Source organism: Haliaeetus leucocephalus, unplaced genomic scaffold, assembly GCF_000737465.1.
Source record: "Haliaeetus leucocephalus isolate CR32 unplaced genomic scaffold, Haliaeetus_leucocephalus-4.0 Scaffold953, whole genome shotgun sequence".
Lineage (NCBI taxonomy): Eukaryota > Metazoa > Chordata > Aves > Accipitriformes > Accipitridae > Haliaeetus > Haliaeetus leucocephalus.
In genome coordinates, this window is record NW_010973389.1 from 2,287,762 (window position 1) to 2,302,405 (window position 14,644).

Genomic DNA, 14,644 nt, shown 5'->3' on the forward strand with positions numbered 1-14,644 from the left:
TTGAGAGCATGATGTGGAAAGAAGGCACATTAGAGGGCAACGACTTCATCTTCAGGTGGAAAGATAGCATTGTCAAATAACACTGAACTCTTGTAAAATAAAGCAATAAAAAAAAAAAATCTATCAATCCTTTGTGTTTTCTCTAGGGTGGTTCCCGAGGATAGTTCAGGCTAAGAAATCTCCGCTTAAATTATAGTAAAAGGTCGCAGTAAGCCTCAGTATAATGCAGTATCTAAGTACAGGAGTGATATCACACATGCTTTATCATGTCCCACAGAGACTTGCAGAGATCTCTAACCCAAAAGTTCTCCCCACCCTTCACTGCTTTCTGCCTCAGGGCTCCTACTTACTGTCTGCAGGAAAAATCCCATTGATACTCTTGGCTTCTGGCTTTACCAGTCAGAAACCTAGCCATGCACAGCAGGCACGCAGAGCTGGAATGCCAGAACCCTTGGGGTGGTAGAAATTCTGTAAATCTAATAATCTCTCCTTGAATAACGGCCTAGCGACCTTCTAAAGAAGCAGACACCCAGAAATGCTTTGTATCAGACAGAGATTATCAGAAAGAACTTATGAGTCATTCTCCTAGGGTAATGAGGGAGAAAAAAGAAAAGAAAAACTTTTTTTGTGTCTTATGCTTTACACTTAAAGCACATTCTTTACAAAGAAAACATACTATAGCTTAAATTTCACTAGTGGGATGAAGTTGCATTGACGACTCCCCTATCTTGGTAAGGTTACAGCCCAGTCTCCCTACTACAGACCAATACTCCTTTTAGGGGTGGATCCAGAGCAAAGATCACCAGAAACCCGTTTTTATTTTTGTCCATACTACAGTCTACAGTTGTTTGTCTTCCTGCTCCTCAGGAGAGCTTGGCTCCAGGGTCTCTTTGGAACATCTCAGCAGGTAGGTGCACTTTGGAACATCTCAGCATATTTGTGGGATGTTGGGTTGCCCCCAACCCTGCTTCAGTCTCGGGTCTTTAACACCACTTCTGCATCTTTAATTCATATGGATTTAGGATTCATTAACTAGCATTCCTATGAGATCCAGATAAAATCAAACAATGCAAACAGCAGAGAAAAAGGGAACAAGATGTTTTGTTTGAATACCACCTTGGCTTACATTTAAGGATCCACTACAGATGCTATTTCTGAGCTCAGATACCTTTTAAAGGAAACTATTTTCATAGGCCACACCTGAACGTGCAAGCTAAGATAAATTTTTCTTACCATTATCAGCTTCCTAAACCGTCTCCCAACCATCTTACAGGGTATGTCAAAACACTTAGTTAAAGGCTTTTACCTGTGGAAACCATAGCCAGATCAGTGCTTGACGGAGACCGCGATGATAACGACAATGAACAGCAGAACGGCCAACGCGACAGTGAGAAGGCAGCACTTCATCTTCCTGGCTCGTAGCTAAAGGAGGAGAAAGACAAAGAAATAAGTGCATGGATGTTTAACGGGAAGACAGAGGGTAAATCCATGAAGAAATTTTGCTGGTTTTCCATTGGTAGGACTGTTTGAAACAAGTCAACATGAGATGGAAAATTTGTCTCTGTCCAGACTGACTCATCCTTTTGGACAATCCAGATTCTTCCTTTTCAGTGAAAATTCCCCTTAAATACAATCACCTCCTCTATGCTATTTTCTTCCTGCTTAAATCACTGCTTGCGTCACACTAAATTTCCAGACTCTGCTTGGAGGGCTGGACTTGGGTAAGGCTATTCAGTGTGGTTTTGGTCTGGGGGTGTCAAATCTGCTTTCCAGCTGCCAGGAGAAGACTGCCTCCTCTAAGATAAAGAAGTCTCTCTCCACGCTGCTGTGCAATGAAATGTAGCCAAGCAATAAGGCAGGCTGTTTACAGTGTAGGCAAATGTACCTCCAGCATTAACTACCCTGATTTCATTTGAATTAAGATACAGGAAAAGAGGTTCTACAGGGTTTTAATTTTGATGTCTGTTTCTACTTAAACCCATCAGCCTTCCCAGTGACCTCCATGGACATAATGTTGTTTTTCCCCATTTAAAATCTTTTGCAGATAGTTCAATTTCTTCTCTTCCCTTTTAGATAGATTAGAAGGGTGTTTCCATGATCCTGCAGTGTCAGTAATCCTCTTATCCAACACACACACACACACACACAAAAACTAACTTCAATGAAACAGAGTCAACTCAGACACTTTCCTTGAGACCAGGTCAACCAGTCCTTCAGCCACCAGACTTGATGATACCATCTTGACCTGATAAACCAATTGCATTTGTCCAGAGTTTTTTTACTACTTAGCAACAACCGAAAAACATCGGTGTTATCAACATTCTTCGCATACTGAACTCAAAACATAGCACCGTACCAGCTACTAGGAAGACAGTTAACTCTATCCCAGCTGAAACCAGGACACATTGTTACAACTGAAGCAGCACTCTCACAGGAGAGATTATGTTAATATTACTGCTGTTACCCACTTTTCCTTCCATTCTTCCCCTAACTGGTGTAATCAGCCCTCCCAGCCCGCCTCAGAACCTTCCCTAACTGGTTTATACCTTTCTGCACCGCGTTGCATTTCCCATAGAGCCATAGTTCCCAAGCTATTTTGTTCTACAGATGTTTTGGCTTCTTACACTGCAAGTGACAGGAGACTTATCTCTTCCATCGGTGCTCCAAAGCCCAGTGCTTCATTCCCCCACAGCCCTCCCAGGGCCCATCCATTTTGCTGTGCAGAGCTGGAGAAGTGCTTCCAGCAGGGAACTGTGATGCATGACCTGTCCTCTCCTCCAGAATCAATCACCAACCAAACTGGTGTTTTTTATTAAAGCGTGGATTTCCTGATTATTATTTTTTAACAAATTAAAATGCTGTGTTGTCCTACCTCCACAGCGGATAATCAGTGATTCATCTTGGCTCTCCATTTGCTTTTCAATTACTCACACAGAAATGTTGTCTTTGGGGTTGGGAAAAAAATAGGTGCTCTAAATATATCATTCCATGTGCATGTGTTAAGAAGGATCTTTTTGTCAGGTATGCTAGGAAGGAGCGTGCAGGGGGACACTACCTTGCCCTCCTCAAAACCCTACTTGGAGGCAACCCATTTGCTCACACTTTTCAATCAGTTTACTACAACTCTTGGGGGAGAATACAGGTGCACCAGGGCTATATCTCTCTAACAAATTTTTTCACCCACAAAGTGATGTTTCTTCATAGTGGCTCTGCACTTGCAGCCTTCATTTCTAGAGGGGTAACTAAAATGCATTCTGAAAGCTGAGTGCATGAGAACAGTCCTTTTTTCTCTTAACCTTGATTAATTCCAAGTCAAACCAGGAAACCTCTGCTTAAAACTGCAGACTATGTTAAAACACCTAGATGTCCTTGTCCACTTCCAAAATGCCAGAGCCTTTGTTTGGTCAGCAGAGGATGCTAATGGGTCATTTAGCTTCAAGAAGTGCTCTCAAATACTCCAAATGAGAGTTGCAAAGGCTGTACAGTTATCACTTCAGACAGCTTTTCATCAGCCCCTTCGCAAAGAGTTTCCCTTGTTCTGCTCTTTCTGGCATTGCAAAGTCCTATTCACTCTTATTTTGCACTTTATGTAGTCTGTCCCCCTCTGCCTTTTTTTTTTTTCCCTCCTTGTTTTTAACCAACATAAAGCAAGCATAAAACTCAACCATAAACAGACTAACAGACTAATCAGAAAGTAGGAGAGACTTACCGGGCTGGTAAGTCAGAATAATGATTCCTGCTCTGTTTACAACATCTCTTAGTGGATTTAATATTACCGTCTGACACAGACGTATAATCTGTTGCAGGATTCTCCTGTTAATTCCTAGTTCTTTCTTTGCTTTATATTTCAATACGGAAAATGTTCAGTTCTTCAAGTCCCTTTAGTCTCCTGTCATAAATCTGTACGTGCTGGAGGAGCAATAGAAACGGAGCTTCTGAGCCCTGCCTGATCACACAACCTTTTCTACACAGACTGAGGAAGAGTGGCCGCACCCCCCAGCTTCTTTTCGTCACTTAAGTGGAAAAATACCGATATATGAGCAAAAGGCAGCAGTTCCCCTCAAGGTACAGATGCACACGCTGCTTCAGGAAGGGCAATGCAAGGATCCCTTCACATATGACTTGACACCCTGTGGAGTTCACCAACTCTGTTCTGTGAAGAGGACAAGCCTGAATTTTGGTGAGCGACCCATTCCCTGCCCTTACCAGAGGAGAAAGTTGTTAGCACAGAGCAGGTTGGACAGATTGGTCTGTTCACCAGATGGGACCTGCAGACCATGGCATGGGCGCCCTCACCTAAGTATTACATAAATATACAATAATAAACAGCGTACATAATAATACTGCATATAATAAACTCTGGTTATTATCTCCGGTTTAGGTTAGCAGAACCTGATTGCCAAACAGATTGTCAACAGTGTCTTAATGTCACCATTGTCATTCTTGAGGAAAGCTGGGAGAAAAGAAAGAAACACATCCCTATATCTTTAATAACTCAAGGCACCAATGCACATTGGAAGCACATCAACATCACAAATTTAAGCCCTCGACAGGTAGGAAATGCTAGAGTTTAGGTTTCCCAGGTATGCATATACAGATAGTACTTTTTCCCCCTCCCAAGTAGGATCTCAGCCTTATTCAGCAAATTCTTATGCTATGTACATCACATAAGTTTACAAATTTTACTTATCAGCTTATGTTTTCTTGGATGTCCATTCAAAGCCACATGCACATGAGACAACACTAAGATCCTAATACTCCTGTGGGAGTTCCATGACAGCAGAATCATAGAATTAATGCTTTCCATCCCAAGCATCAATGCAGTGATGGTTATGTCCATTTTAAGCCAAAGAAGTGGAGACACGGGCAGAAGTATAGCTGATCTCAAGAGAATTCCAATTCTCCAAAGGAAAAAAAAAGAAGAAAAAAATACAATTCATAATGTCATCCCTTGAATCAAGGTTAATCTACACTTACATGGAAATGTTAAACCATTTCCAAACCTGTAACAGGATCATTTCTCACCAGGGCAAGTTCCTTACTGCCCCGAGACAGATATTATGACATTTCTGCCTTAAAATTAGTAGTCTCAGAACAGCAGAGCCACAGCCACAGAAAGTTTAAGGGGGAAAAAAAAAAAAAAAAAACAACAAAAAAAAACAAACCACCTGTAAAATGAATCATTTATTTTATGACATAATTCTTCAGGGAACTTTGCATTTTTATAACATTTCCCACGCATCCAACTAATCTGCAGTTGATTCACTCATCTTTTTCCAGATCTTTCTCCCCTCAGCTGCTGAAGACCTTTCTTTCACACTGTGCATTAATGCTATTCCCTATGCTCCTTGACTTTCCTGCTCTCTGAGGTCATGGGCAATGTAACCTCCTCTCAGTTCCTGCAGCCCGCACCCACAATTGCTTGCAGGAGCAATTTTAAGATAATTCTGCCCAGCATCTTCCATTTTCAGTTGAAGCATACTTAGCTGCTCGCCAAAGACAAGACATACCTAGAACTATTGGCACAGCAGAGGTATGAATAGCTGAAGTATATTCTTGGTACAAACTGAATCTTGAGGGTGTTCCCCCCAACTTCTGGGAAGTATCAAGAAAAATTGAGGGAACAGCTTTTTTTCCAGAGACTTGAAGGTTTCACCAAACACTCCTAGAGGTGACAAAAAGGTATGGCTGTTTTCTCCATTTTTTTTTTTTCTCCTGCTAAATTGCAAAGCTCTGTCCACATATAAGAGGCACTAGCATTTAACAAAACCTCCTAAAAACCTCATTCTTCCCAGGCAAACACGTTTCCCAAAACTCCATTTTGGAAAACACTGACTCCCTTTAACTATCACTTAAAATGAGTATCTAAATAGAGATATAGAAACCAATGCAACAAATAAAACTTCAGGCTGAATTTGGGAAAAGTTTAAAGCTACCAGAAAATATAATTTTCTGCTAGAAAATGTATGGGAAATAATTATAAGCAGTATTATCTGATTTCATTTTAATTATATTAGCTTATTCTGAACCTTGAATGGTATGCTGTTGCACTGCTCTGGTTTTATAGCTCTGTCCCAACCTGTTGTAAGCCCATTTCCCATAACACCTAGAATTTGTTGATTAAATTGGAGCTAATCTATTTTTATTGTACACATTTTCCCAAGATGAAAAGAATGCAGTGCGGGACAAAAAAACCCTAATCCTGTAGTAAGACATAATGGCTTTTTATAGTTATTTTTGCTAGGCTCTCAGGGGTTTTTAGTAAAATGGTATAGGTAAAGATATATTTTAGTCCTGACAGAGGCTCTTTAAACACACATGTGAAATAGGAGTGAAAAGCAGGAAAGGAACGAGCAAGGCTATTTAGGGACACAGCTGAGAAGCATTTTATATTGACAGGCAAACTGGAAGTGACAGAGCCTGGAAGAAGCCTTTCCCTCATTGTTTCATAAAAATAAGCTGCAAGTCATATTTTGCAGACTAGAAGATATTTATTTCTTGGGGGTGAAATGTGAAATGTTGAAAGACATTTTAATTATGTCACAACAGATAGTTAAGTAATTAAAAACTATTAAAGCCCATTACAGCCCCAGGCCCAGAAAAGCAAGTTTCATCTTGGAAATTCCTAAGCAAACACAGTTACATGGAGGAAAGAAATATTTTCTTGCTAAGGTTTCAAAAGCTAGCTCGGACAAAGCATAAATAATAGGAGAGGCCAGAAGAAACTGTTTTTCCTGTATTTGTATAAAATAGAAAAAAACCAAGTCAAACCAGTAAGCATTTGATCCACATATGGAAAGGCAGCATTGTGCTTCTCTACCCTCTATGGATTGGTTACGCCATACTGAAGGGCAGGAAGGTCAAGATTTCACAACCTGCTCTCCTAAGGAGGTGAAAAGCCCTAGAAACAGGCATTTTAGTGCAGGCAGGGATCTGTACTAGAACAACTGCTCTATTCTGGGAAGCTCAGAGCATACGACGCTGCTTCAGAGTAGAGACATACCCCACGACTCCACAGTTGTGGCATTTTCTGGGTCTCCTCCAGCACAAAAGCATTGGGCAGGTTGATATTATTAGCTAAATGGATCTCACCAATATCCCACCTTCTTGTTCCATCTCTCCCTGTTCTTAGCCCTTGGACCAAGATAAGGATGATGATAGCAGAGAAAAAGTATCTCCCAAGAAGATTAACCCAAGACCACGTGTCCCTACCCCTCCCTCCTGCCATGTCAAATATATATAAGCATTTGACATACAACCTAACTGAAAAGCCTAGGGTATGGGCAAGAACCTGTTTCTAGGGGACGAGTTCCATTTTTCAGTCGTCGTTTCTTAAATGGGTTATTATGGCAAGCAAGCAAAAAGCTACCCTGTACTCAATACTGAAAGACTCAGTAAGACTACCCATTTTTACTTACAGAAATGCTTATGCATATTTTAAACATAATTTTTAAATAACAAACAAGTAATGAAGGATTTTCCAACAGAGCCGGGATTACAAGAACTTCTGAAAGTACAATTCCACTACTCAAGGAAAGAAACCATTGAAGATTTATCTGCTATTGAGATCAATTTCCTGCAAACCCATCCAGCAAATAAAACCAAAAAATGATTGAATTTAGAAACCACACAGTAACAGCCTCTAGTTATCAGGTCAGGTCCTTTTAAGGGCCTCTGTTGGGCAATGAAAACCCACCTTGATTAATTTTCAAGTACTGTTTCCTTCATTGTAAGATTAACAAATCTGTTTGACATAAAATGGTACACTTTATATGCAAATCTCTGTAGAGAGAGTTTTGTGACATTAAAGAGGTTCATACAATTTTGTTCACCCTGCCCTCAGAGGTCATTTGGAATTGCATGAAAGCATTTGTCTATGCCCTTAATATGCATTTTGAAAGCTAATTTGAGGTCTGCTGGATTGAGAGCCCAAGTCCTTAATTACGTTTGGATGTGTTTATACAGAGATGATATTATGAATCTGAAACTACTGTCGTTCCAATATACACCAGCAGAAACTCTGCTGAAGGCTGTGGAGTTCTCATGGGGGAAAAAAGAAATATTGGAGTAACACAGCAGAAAATCAGGCCTTGTAGATGTGTGTTTACCTCCAAGCATTACGTAAACATACAGAGGGAAAAAATTCCCTTACACTTGCACCAGTGTTTTCATCGTTATTATTTTTGGTTTATATTCCATTTACATTGATAAGATCCCTTAGCTAAGTCATATACAATCATCTCTGATAAGAGAGTAAACACACTGTGTTACTGCAATGGAAGTGACCTTTAACGTGTGTACAAATTAAAATGCACTGACCAAATTTGGTGACCTTTATGGTAAAGCTTCCTTATAGAGCAACAATGAATTTGCTATTAAATATCACTGCTTCTGCAGATGGGCTAGAAAAGGCCAGTAAAATTAAGCACTTTCAGTATTTTTTAAATAAGAATGAAGCAGACAAGTTGCATATGAGTAAACCCACAAGATATGAGAGCAACAGGAAAAGGCCAGCCCACACCAGCAAGTGAATATCACTTTGCTTTGACACATTGTTTTTGTGCCTTTACTTCCACATCATTTGGACCGATTTCAAACTTTCCTTTATGACACTCTGTCTACAGATTTGCCGCTTTCCAATAATTCTGCGCAGTCTTCCCATTCCCCCTAAGCTTTTTACATTTTCCACGCCTGCAATCTATCTCAGGCTATTTCATTTAAATGAAAACATTGCAGCCAAATCAAGGAAGAAAACTGTTGAAAAATGTCCAAGTCTCCCACCTTGCAAAAGGTAATGCATTTTCTCTAGTGCCTCCACGCTTTGGAGAAGGATGGGGAATGTGAGGAGGAATAGGGGAAAAGGAGTTTTACCCATCTGTAAGGTTGCACTTTTTAATGTTTCCAGGAAATTTGGCTCAGCTTGGGAAAGGTACGACTTCTCTCAAACTCTACATGATGTACACTCATGTTTAAAATCCGAGATAATTTTCACCCTCTGCAACAGTCTCCTATCAGGATGACGATAGGAGCACAATGTTTTCTGTGTTGGTTTGCCTAAAAGCAGACAGGGGCTGATGCTAAGCCTCTACACACAGATTTAATTGCTGCATTTTCTAACTTCTGAATGCTTGAATTAGCAATCTTAATATTCCCTTAATATACTTGTTTTTTTAATGGCTGAGACATCATTTGTAATAACACATGATAATGGCTTACATTTCTATCATGTCTTTCAAGGCAGCAGGCCTCCAATGTGATTTACGAATTCACTATAAAGAGGATTATTTTTTTCCCAGCACTGGAGTGAAGCCACCTACCTCTGGCAGCTGTTTAAATTCTACATAGCAAATCCAGCCAGCAGTTTAAAGCAGGTAATAACTATTGTGTGTACCTGAAACACCAGAGAGCCTGCATTTCCCCCCCCAAAAAAGTTGTCCAAGGTAGCAAAGCAAATGCCCTCATACTTTTGCAGAAACCACCCTGAGATGCTTAACAGCCCCACACAGACAGACTCGATGAGACCTTAATTCCCCCAACAATTCAAACCCAGAGAGTTGCAAGGGAGCAGAGCAGAGGGAGAATGATTCGACCATATTAAAGCAGTGCCGTGCTCAGAGAAAGCCTTCCTGCTGAGCTGCGTTTATTAGTTAGATTATATTATTTTATGAATAGGACTACTTGGCTGCATTGGAAATGACAATCTTTGGGTCACTGCGCTGCTGATCTCAACCCTTTGAGCCCAGCAGTTCAGCCAGCTTTCAACCCACCTCACTTATCTAGTCTGTACATCACCCATTTTTTCTGTGAGGGAGTTACGGGAGCCAGTGCAGAATGCCTTAATTGCAGAACCAACTGAAGAAAGATTTGGCTCATTCTGTCTTGAAAAATGCTTGGGCTCCCCAGGTTGGCTCCTTATGCCAACAACAACTAGATCAAACTTTGCAGAAGCTTATAAGGACCAGAGCCAAAGAAAGTATATCATCTGGCTCAACTCCTTTGGTGTTAATGGAACTACTTCAGTATACCTTTACGAGATTCTGGTCCAAAGAAGTTAATAATTTCTCCCTAGTACCATGTGTAATAGCTAAATGCAACATTTTTATTTGAAAATTCTGATAAAAATAAAATGCTTGGTAAAGGGTGGAGCATCAGCCATGAATGATCTTCAGACCATCCTCAAACAAATGCAAGAGTCAGGTAAAGAAAACAAAGGCAGTTCTGGGGGTAGAGGAAAAAAAAATCATGAACGATATTTTTCACATCGGGACTGAAAGAAAGGATTTTCTGTCTTCAAAGCGCAGCGTTCTTAAACTAAGACTTGCCTTCAAATCTCAGCAGTAATTAAGACAAATTACCCTCAGTGTAAGTCTTCAGGCACCAAAGAACAAACTGAAGGTTTAAGCTGGTCTGATTCTCTCACCAGAAGGCAGCTGTACATATAACCATCAGTCAGTACATTACTGTAACTGATCCACAAAAAAGCTCCTCCCAGCCCTACGAATCATAAGTAAAACCAATTTTTGGAAGGGGTTGCAGGAAGTACTGTGCCATCAACACCTCAGAAAGTCAATGTTAGGAGCTGATGAATCTCCAGATTGAAAATGTCACAGAATCATAATAGGTAGTATTCTGTGTTTGTATTTTCATTAGACCAATAGGTACGATTGAAAAGAAAAAAAAAACCACCCACCCAAAAAGCAGAAAAGACTTATGTTACTTGTTTCAAAGTCCGGTTTTGTTTACTGTGTCCATTGATTTAATATAGGACATTACTTCTTACAAACTTTGCTCACTACTAGCCCTAGACCATCATTAACGTCACTCCTATTGTAGTAGTATCTGTACTACTGCTAAAACACTACCATCATTAGCATGTCAAGAATGGTTGACAGGCACAAACTATCCTGCATTACTCCATCATGTTGTAGAACAGAGCTGACTTCTGCTGCATTGAACTTTAAATAGATCTCTAAACATGGTATATAGGGTTTTTCTGGTACTGAAGTCCAAAGAGTGTAGAGAAAAAAATGTTCCAATAACAAGAATAAGAGAATGTTCCTTAAAAAAGAAACCCCAAGAGAACCACCAGGTTTTGCAACCAAGAATACTATTAAAGCTCAAGACTGATTTTTCCTCCCAGGCATGCTATTTTTCACCAGTTTACAAGCATCCATCATATCATTGCTGCTCCTTTGCAGTATGCAGACTACTTGGGAGCAAAGCGCTAAGTAACAGTGAGTAAATTAAATTGAGACCAGGCATGAAAATCTTACTTGTGAAAAGCGACGAATTGTGTGCTAGGAACTCAAGGAATGCACACCTCCACACTTTGCCTAACAAAGCATAGATATACAGGCAGACTAAAAGTTTTTTACAGATTCTTAACCACATATAGACCTATATGTGGGTCTTCACTTATTCAAAGTAGATCTCACAGAGACAAGCTGAGTGTCTTAAATAATTGCCAAATGAGCATCATTAAAGGACAAAAGGATAGTATTTTTAATCTCTCTTATTTTTTTCATTTTCACATTGGCCTATGAGCTTTCAGTTCTCTGATGGATTAAATGCACAAATGCCAGGAGGTAGCCTGAGTTGATACTGCACTTCTGCCTCTATGAGAAAGCACAAAGTATTGGAAAATTTTGTGCAAGATAGATAGTATTCTCCTGAGGTTTTCTCCTCAGTTTTGCAGATGGAGATCCAGGGAAAGTCAAACAAAGAACAGAGTTCAGGACTTGTAAGAACAGCATTCAAATATAAAGAAAAAAAAATATCTCAAAAAAGAAGGCAATGTGGAGAACCGTACAGGCAGATATAGCACCAATGCCTCCTTTTATCGTTAAATTGTTATGTGATCCTTCATAAGTCATTTAATTTCTTAATTACTTAATTTCTCCTTTCATCAGATTAGGGATGTCACTTTGTTAAATAAATACAGCAAAAGTAGGGACACCTGTGATGATGGATCTCATTATTTGCCAAGATCAACATACAAACACTGTTTTATTTTTAATATCCAGTTTGTATGTGGATGGGTTTTTTTTCTTTTTTTTCTTTTTTTTTTGTTTTGTTTTTTTGTTTTTTTTTAAGGTAAACCAGCTCACCTATTTCTAAGATTAGAAGCTTTAACATCTTCCTGGATGATAACATTTCTCTTTAATTTTGGAGTCACACATTAGGGTTACGGCTATGGCACTGGAGCTCACATTGCAGAGGAATAAAGTGTCGTCCCTTCCTTCATCTCTCAAACAACCATTTGGAGCTCTCTGCAGCCTTATCCTTAAATACATGCCTTAAACTGTATTTTACTGTGAACTAAGCTAAGGTGAGCAATGTCTGATATGAAAGTTGAAAACGATCACAGGTCTAAGTGCTTTACTGTTTATCGGTTCCTGGCAACAAGAGAATATTCAGAAGCGTGCTGCATTATTCACCGCCATCAAAGCCGCGCGTTTCCTGCATCCATGTCAAAATCCTTGTGTATTTACAAATGGTAATGGATTCTGAATAAAAGAGATTGTTGTTACAAACAATGGAGTATCAGCATTGCTTCACAAATGGCCTTGGAACCTGACCTTGTTGGTCAAAATCATAACCCCCAGGTCTAGGCGCAGTCTAGTCAGCACTGCCAACACAGAGGACTTTTTATGTGGAATGTGTAGTCATAATTTAACTGTGATGGACAACATAATAGAGCTCTGTGAATGTCACAAAACAGTGTCAACAGTCTATCCTGCAGAGCATATCCATTACTGGCAGCAACGAGAGGACAATCTGCAGAAGAAAGAATTGAATGAAATTATAAGTCTTTAAGGGCAAAAGTGAAAATAGCTTTCATGTTTGAGTTTTACCTCATTGCAAGGATGGAAGGGGGCAGAAAGCAACTAAATGTATTAAATCCACCATATCTTTGTATACGTGTGTACGATTTCTGTCATGGTGCCAATTTGTCGCCAGTTTGCAAGATTCACATTAGAAAGCACGTCTACTCCATCCATTTATGCTGTGTAAGGAAAAAAAATCTGTAGACATTTCCTCCAATGAACAAGACAGCAGAGAGGTGTGATTCTCCAGCAAGGTAGAAACAGGGGCATTTAGCCAAAAGAAAACATGTCACTCAACTATAACTAACATTTAGCCAAGAAAAAGAAATTTCAGTTACATACCATCTAAAGAAATCTTTGTAAAGATGCACAGCCAACAAATTAATAAATGGTCAACTAGGTTAAGTTTAAAAGTTTTTACGTAATTCAGTTTGTTATGACATGGTTTTCTTAAAAACATGCTGGGTGGTTCTCTAGGCTGCTGAGAAGCTGAGGTTATTAATCAGTTTCCAGGATAAGGCTTGTCTGCAAATCCTCCCAAACTCATGAAAACTGAACCGAACGACTGGTTTGAAGGTCTGAGAAAGTTTCTAAAGTAGTTCTGAGCACTTCCACCTAAACTGAAACCGCCATGGGAGATTACGCACTGGTGCTATTTGGAGAACAATTCAAAGGCAGACATCTCCAGAGAGGTCCCGCTTGTGGAAATTTTTTGAAGTTGACATTCAAGAAACCAGATATTTTTGAAAACTGGAGAAGCAAAGGGAACCTCTGAACTTGCTAAGTGTCCCAGCTTTTTTTACATGCAGCTGATCAAAGCTTTTAACTCTCCATTCCTTTTCTCCTGGCATCTATGACAAGAGCTTAAATAGTTGAGCTCCACATGGGAAAAAACCCATATATATATCTGTATGGGTGTTTGTATATTTTCCCCTTTCTGCTTGTCAAAGCCTCTGTACTTAACATATTAATTTACCGAGTTTAACTTTTTAATGCTAACTCCTTTAAGTCATTAGAGCTCCTTTTTTTCATTATAATCCTCTTATTTGGTAATCAGTCTGAGTCTGCCTGTATTTTTTTAAGAATATTTTAAAGTTTCTGGTGGAGATCAAGGAAAGTTTTCTCTTGCTCTACTTCACAAACTCCAACTTATTATTAGTCAGTGGTTCGGTGTGACACTTCGGCTACAGTCATTTTGTTGCACTTCTCCATTTCTTGTATTGCCCTTTATAAATGGAAATATTACTTTTCTTTTAAATGCATTATGGCTGTTGAAAGTTGACGAGCAGAGAGCTAGAGGAATTAAAATGGATATAGCAAAGATCGTAATAGCTACTGTAACATGCTTCAATTGGAAGAACCACCAACAGACCCTTTTCTTTAGTAAGTCATTCCTAAAATTGGCCAGAATGCATTTCTTAATAGTCTTAATTACTTGACATGCAAGACTGTCTTTGCACAAGAGATCTGAGAACGTGAACTAATCTCAAGACGCCAGGCAGATATTACACCATGAGCAACAAACTTCCAGTCACCTCTGACTCAAGTTTCTATTTCTAAAGATAAATAAATCCACCCCTCACCATTACCAGCCTTCCCGCTGTTCACTATATGTACTTTAAAAGGCAGAAAAATCATTAATGCATAGCAACATCATATCTCAGTTTGAACGAATCAAAGAAAAGTCCTCATAATCCCTTTGCATCTCATCTATGGGGCACAGTAAAACTCACTGAAGCAACGGGCAACAACAGACTCTTAACAGAAGTTTAACAGCTCTACTATTCCCTCTGTGATCTTTCAAACCCTATTTAAAG

The 14,644-nt window shown here is 39.5% G+C and overlaps 1 protein-coding gene across 1 annotated transcript in view; it reads right to left on the reverse strand.

The window, feature by feature from the left end:
- Positions 1–1,326: 1,326 nt before the first annotated feature.
- TSNARE1 (t-SNARE domain containing 1) overlaps positions 1,327–14,644 on the reverse strand; it is a 306,679-nt gene continuing 293,361 nt past the window's right edge. The window contains exon 11 of the mRNA XM_010584213.1: positions 1,327–1,422. Within this exon, the coding sequence (XP_010582515.1) occupies positions 1,327–1,422 (96 nt within the window). The remainder of the gene's footprint in view (positions 1,423–14,644) is intronic.